This window comes from Diorhabda sublineata, chromosome X, assembly GCF_026230105.1.
Source record: "Diorhabda sublineata isolate icDioSubl1.1 chromosome X, icDioSubl1.1, whole genome shotgun sequence".
Classification (NCBI taxonomy): Eukaryota; Metazoa; Arthropoda; class Insecta; order Coleoptera; family Chrysomelidae; genus Diorhabda; species Diorhabda sublineata.
This window is the reverse complement of record NC_079485.1, coordinates 11,847,876-11,853,875: the sequence shown is the minus strand read 5'-3', so window position 1 is coordinate 11,853,875 and position 6,000 is coordinate 11,847,876. Positions and strand designations below refer to the sequence as shown.

Sequence of the window (6,000 nt, the reverse complement as noted above, 5' to 3'; positions counted from 1 at the left end):
ACTTTCTTGGGCGATGCTGCTTCTCCTGATGAGATAACTCAACTGGAAATCCCATACTAGTGTTTCATCCATATTATTACAAAGGATTTTGTCAAAAGATTAGTGGAACAAACAAACCAATAGTACCAATGAATTATTGACTTTGTGTAGATGAACAGATGTGGCTACAAAACTCGGACACTCTTTAAAACAATATCTGTCCAATAAGCCCCACAAATGGGGTTTCAAATTATAAGTGTTATCTAATTTGATGGGATATACCCACAAATTTGAAATTTAGTCAGGATACGAAAATTTAGAATAGGTTAACCAGATCTTGGTGCTACAGGAAATGTGGTGGTTCGTTTGCTTCGAGGAATACCAAGAATGATAAGTCACATTATTTACTTCGATAATTTTTATACCTCATTACCATTGGGAACTGTCGAACAAAATAGAATTCTAAATAATAAATTACCAGACAGAAAAACCTCCATGAAATTATCAGTGCCTCGAGGAAGTTACGAAAAAAGAGTATCTACAGTTGATGGTGTACTACTACAGTAGAGTTGTGTGGTATGGAAAGATAATAAAGTGGTAATCTTATTATCCACCTATGCTGAGGATTTACCTGTGATAATATAATTCAGTTTCTATACGTTTTTTCTATATTTTTATTCTAATATCTACAACTAATCGACCCTTCCAACAGATACCTACTTATATTGCGGCACAGTAAAAGTCCTATACGCGATTCACCACATTTCATTTGTGGACACCTCGATGTACTTTGGTTGAACTAATCCTAATTTTGATTTGTTTCAATCAATTATTTTTTCCGACAACAGTCCCAATGCAAATGAAATGTGGGGGAGCATTCCTATAAGTAATTGTTTAGAAAATTTACTAGTACTAATTAATTCATACGTTCGTGATTACTAGAAGAAAACAAAACCAACTTACAATCATCTGACATTCTCTGGTAATTTGACTGTACCAAGGGTAACATTTGAATTATTATAATATATTTAAAACGAATGCATTATTTCCAATCAATAAGAAAATCATAGATATGGTAAAAGATACATCTTATAACATTTAATTAGACCTTTAGTATGTATTAGATACACCCACAGCCATACCTACCACAAAATAAAGGCGTTCTTTCGTTCTTCTATCCACGTGGTGCGCGCGCCAGGGGTGGCAGCCAACGTGAACCTGGAAAAAGTGGGGTGAAACTTGAAATCAGTTTCAATCGGGATGTATGACGTGATGTAACGGAATTTCTTACGTTACGGTGTTTTTCGTGTAACTTTCGCGAAGGTCGTATTCGTTTTCCATTCCCCTAAATCATCATAATAAGTCTTAGGTACATGTAACACTGTAGATTATGTTTGAATGATCAAGAACAGATATGTTTAATACAACACTCTGAGTATTCATCTAATTTAATTCTCATTGTAATTACAAAAAATATTTGCGAGAAAAAATTAAATTATTATCAAATCTATAAATATAACAAAAATGTCATGAACGTCGAGAAGTGACAAGTGTAAATAATTATTTGGAATATATTGAAGAATTTGAAAGATTTATTAAGAATCGAAAAAAAAAAAAATCAAAACCATCCGAATTAACAACTATTCATCTATATATCTACCTTATAGCTACGAGTTTTCGATATTGAAAATTACTTACTTCTAAAGCAATGTTAAATACAAAATAGTTACTTAGATGTTTCGAGGTTAAAATTATCTTCAATTTATTTAGATATATCTGTTTGAAAATATGTCGGGTATTTAAGATAAATGTATATTCCTTAGTGATGGAAAATTCAGCGTATGCTCCAAATACAGCTTATCTAAATTCTCCAACTTTAGTAGTGTTTTCTCAAGCTGCCGGGGGACTACAAGATACTTTGGGTATTCAAAGACCATCTCAGGTTAGTGTAATTTTAGTGAAATAAATAAATAAGTGATTAATTTTGAGTTATCGAAATAATTGCATGGACGATAACTAATTACTTTGAAAAAAAAATTAGTTCGACAGTTTCAAAATGTACCTATTTATAATGAGAATTATCAAATAAATTTTTATATATAAGTATATTTATATATATATATATATATATATATATATATATATATATATAAATGGTTTTAGGTCTCTTCTTTTTCAAAATTAGTTTTTTTTTGATAATTAGTTTTTAAAATAAAGATAAATTTTGACGTTTCGACTTTTCTTTATGTCTTTATCAAAATATGATATTGACACTGATATTGCTTATTTATATTGATCTATAGATCACCTTCATCATAAATATCAAAATAAGGATAAAATCAACTTAGAATTCTGTTCTAATAAGAAAAATTAATTTTTCCTTGGTCCCTACATCTCAAATATATAGCAGTAATCAATTAAATTATTTGTAATTTTATTAGAATTTACAAAATAGAGCTATAAATTTCACTTAAATTATTTAGATCTTTTTTATCATTTAAAGCTTTTTCGTTCTTATGAATGTGAACCATTTCTAAAAATTCTCTTTTTCTTGTATTAGATTCCGTTTCGAGAATTTTTGAATCTTTATAATTGAATGTATGTTTTTTTGATATTTCATGGTTCATTAATGCAGTTCTATTTTTTTATCGTATTGATGACCTCTTAGTCTATTTTCTAAATACTAAGATGTTAACCCTATATAGACAGCGCCACAATTAATATAAGGCACTTGATATATAATATTACTTCTTTTGGTTTTTGGTGTTTTAGATTTTAATTTAGTGAAATATTTGGATAACGTATTATGTCCTTTATGACTTATACTAATTGTGACGCTGTCTACATAGGGCAAACATCTCAGTATTTAGAAAATAGACTAAGAGAACATCAATACGATTTAATTGATTACTGCTATATATTTGAGTTCTAAGTTGATTCTATCCTTATTTTGATATTCATGATAAAGGTGATCTATAGATCAATATAAATAAGCAAATTGTCAGTGTCAATATCATATTTTGATAAAGAAAAGTCGAAACGTTAAAATTAATCTTTCTTTTAAAAACTAATTATCAAAATAAAAACTAATTTTGAAACAGAAGAGACCTAAAATCAAGAACATTTAGATGCATATACATATTATACAAAATTCCATTTTATAATATTTGATGTGAAAGTAATACTATAAAACTTCATACTTTGTTAATATTTTTTTGTTCCAAAAAAATAGAATTTTGCTAGAGTCATCTCTCAAAACTATGTATCTTCTCAACACTAATCAACAATACAAAGCAACAAGGTAAATCTCAAAATTTCCATCCTTATTTCAGCCAATAATTCAGATAATTATAAAAATTCAATAGTTTTGGATATCTACGTCTACCTTCACTTTCTGAGCTGCTAGTCCCGACAAAATCCTATTTCATATGGTTACCATTGCAGCTTATTTTCCTGCCAAGGACTCTTCTCGTTCAACTGTAGAATTATTGCCTCAACCTTACATAGATCACTTAACCTTTGTTAGAACAACTGCCTTAACGAATCTAACACCTCACTCGCTATTTATAATATACATAAACCTTCATAATAGGGACTTAATATTTCATGATATTGGGTTAGGTTAGGTTAGGTAAGTCTCCCTATTAAATTCAATAACTACGTGTGGCAGACAGAATATGTTGATATTTTTTGGAACGCTAACAATTCTGTTATTAGGATAAAATAGAGCTGCCACAACATTACTACATGAATGAAAAGAAATATGTAATTTTTACCTGTAATTTTTATCCGAGAGTCATAGCCATAGGTCCAACTTTCATCTCCAGTAACATTTTTGGGGATGAAATTCGGATTTGTATGACGACGATTCTCCAATTCCATGCAAATTGAAATACGATTTTATTTTTGTTCATAACTCGAAAGTTCCGGAAGAAATTTGAAACTCACTCCTCTCATATGCAAATCATAATATATAGAAACGTTTTTTGGCACACAACTTTCGAATTAGTCAAACGTTTGAACTAACGAGTTTGTCCACTTTTTTGACATCTTTACTCGTTGTTTCCAATTTTAAATTGTTCATACCACTCGTAAACAATTTAAAATTACTACGTTATCTCCATAGATAAGTTTTAACAACTCTTGAGTTTCTTTTGTTCTTTTTTTCAAATTTTAATGAAACTTCTGATAACTCAATGAAGATATGAGTAGTCCAATAATATAGAACAGGTTTGAATTTGTTTACACTTGTCGATACTTGTTTCAATATGGAGAATATTACTTGCAGCGTTAGAAACTGGAGTTTTTTTAACACATATATACAATATTTACAATTTATACTCGATAGTTTTTCAGCAGTATCAAAAACAAAAAGTGAATATATATTCTTCTTTCTTAGTTTGGAGGATACATATTTCCACTGATTAATCAAATGTTGAAAGCCATTTTCAAATCCTCTCTAATTAAATTTTTGTTAAATAGTTAAGTCGAAAATTTTTTAAACTTTGTGAATCAATCTTGCCGTACAAATGGAAAAATTGAAATATTGCAATAATTCTTAAATTTTCATCTGAATTAGTATGGAAATGGAATCAAAAAAACAGCACAAGCATATTAATCCTAATTTGAATGTATAAATCATAGATATAAGTTTCTCCCCGAAAGCAATTAAAACGCTGCATTCATCGAAAACCACTACTAATGACGAAATGTCGGGATAAATTAGTTCACATCCATTTGAAAAGTTCTTATTATACATTTATTATGAATTATAGGGTCTTCTCAGTTACGATATATTTTACCGTCTCCCATTTCACAACTATCCCTCACAACAAAAACTGTGGAAATCTCCTAAATAAATGTCTATTACTTATGAACTATTAATTTAGACAACTATTTTTTAAAAAACTTACAAATACCTCTAGAAGCTCATTTCCACGCAAACGATTTGTTTTTTACAAAGGAAAAGAATTGAAACTGTCTCTTTACAAACTCACAAGCTAGTAGAACTTGCTGCCAAACGATCTAGTTTTCTTTGTATTTAATTTGTTTTGTAATATTTTTGTTTATTTGTACTTTCCCGTATCATTTTTATTGCCATGGATTTTTTTTGGTTCAGATGTTTATTTTTCTATATTTGTTGGTTTCACTATTCAACATTTTTTAGTTTGCCTGAAGCTATGACTTCACGTCTTATATTTTATTAAAAGGAAACAGAACTAGACGTTATTGAACTTTTTGTGTTTGTAATGATTTTTCTGTATTTGTAACTTTGATGTCCTTTGTAATAGATCAAACACACCTTCTAACTCTCTTTTCATGAAAATCGTCCAAACACCATATGACATATGGTGTTGGATGTCATATATCACACCTCACCTCACCAAGAGTTTAATGATAGAATAATTGAACTATCCTCTTCTTATCTCTCAACCTTTCAGAATCTAACTATAAAGTGTGTGTTAACTCCTATTAATTACTCATTACTTGATAGAATAATTAATCTGAAACCAAAGCCACTAATATTAACTTAAAAAAGTCGATTCCGATAAGGCGTTAGTCCTATTCAAGTTCATTATGACGAGTCCGATTTGCGTGAGACAAAATATACTTACTATCAATGAATTGTCAAGTAGAATGATTACAGAACCGAAATCATGTGCAGTAACAATGCTAATCAGACATAAACATATGTCTCTGTTATTGATGGATCGGATTGCAACAGGCTCTATCGACGAATCGTCTCGTAAAATAAAAATAAAGAGAACTGTACTATGAAAGAGACATGACAAAGAATAATGACTGGCCAAGAAACGATGAGAAATGACAATGCCAGTAAGATATTGGCATTCAACTTCGTTGTTAATAGTCTTGGAACAAATGGCAATAAATAGGAGTCGGAACAAAGCTAAAAATACAAATTATTCATTTTATAGGTGAAACTTTCTTGAAATATGATTAATTCTTCACATTATGGTTTTAAGTCCTTAACTTCAAAGATTGCAAATTACAATATTAATA

The 6,000-nt window shown here is 29.4% G+C and overlaps 1 protein-coding gene across 1 annotated transcript in view; it reads left to right on the top strand.

The window, feature by feature from the left end:
• Nucleotides 1-1,804: 1,804 nt before the first annotated feature.
• LOC130450888 (E3 ubiquitin-protein ligase RNF220-like) overlaps nucleotides 1,805-6,000 on the top strand; it is a 164,999-nt gene continuing 160,803 nt past the window's right edge. Inside the window, exon 1 of the mRNA XM_056789590.1 lies at nucleotides 1,805-1,927. Within this exon, the coding sequence (XP_056645568.1) occupies nucleotides 1,805-1,927 (123 nt within the window). The remainder of the gene's footprint in view (nucleotides 1,928-6,000) is intronic.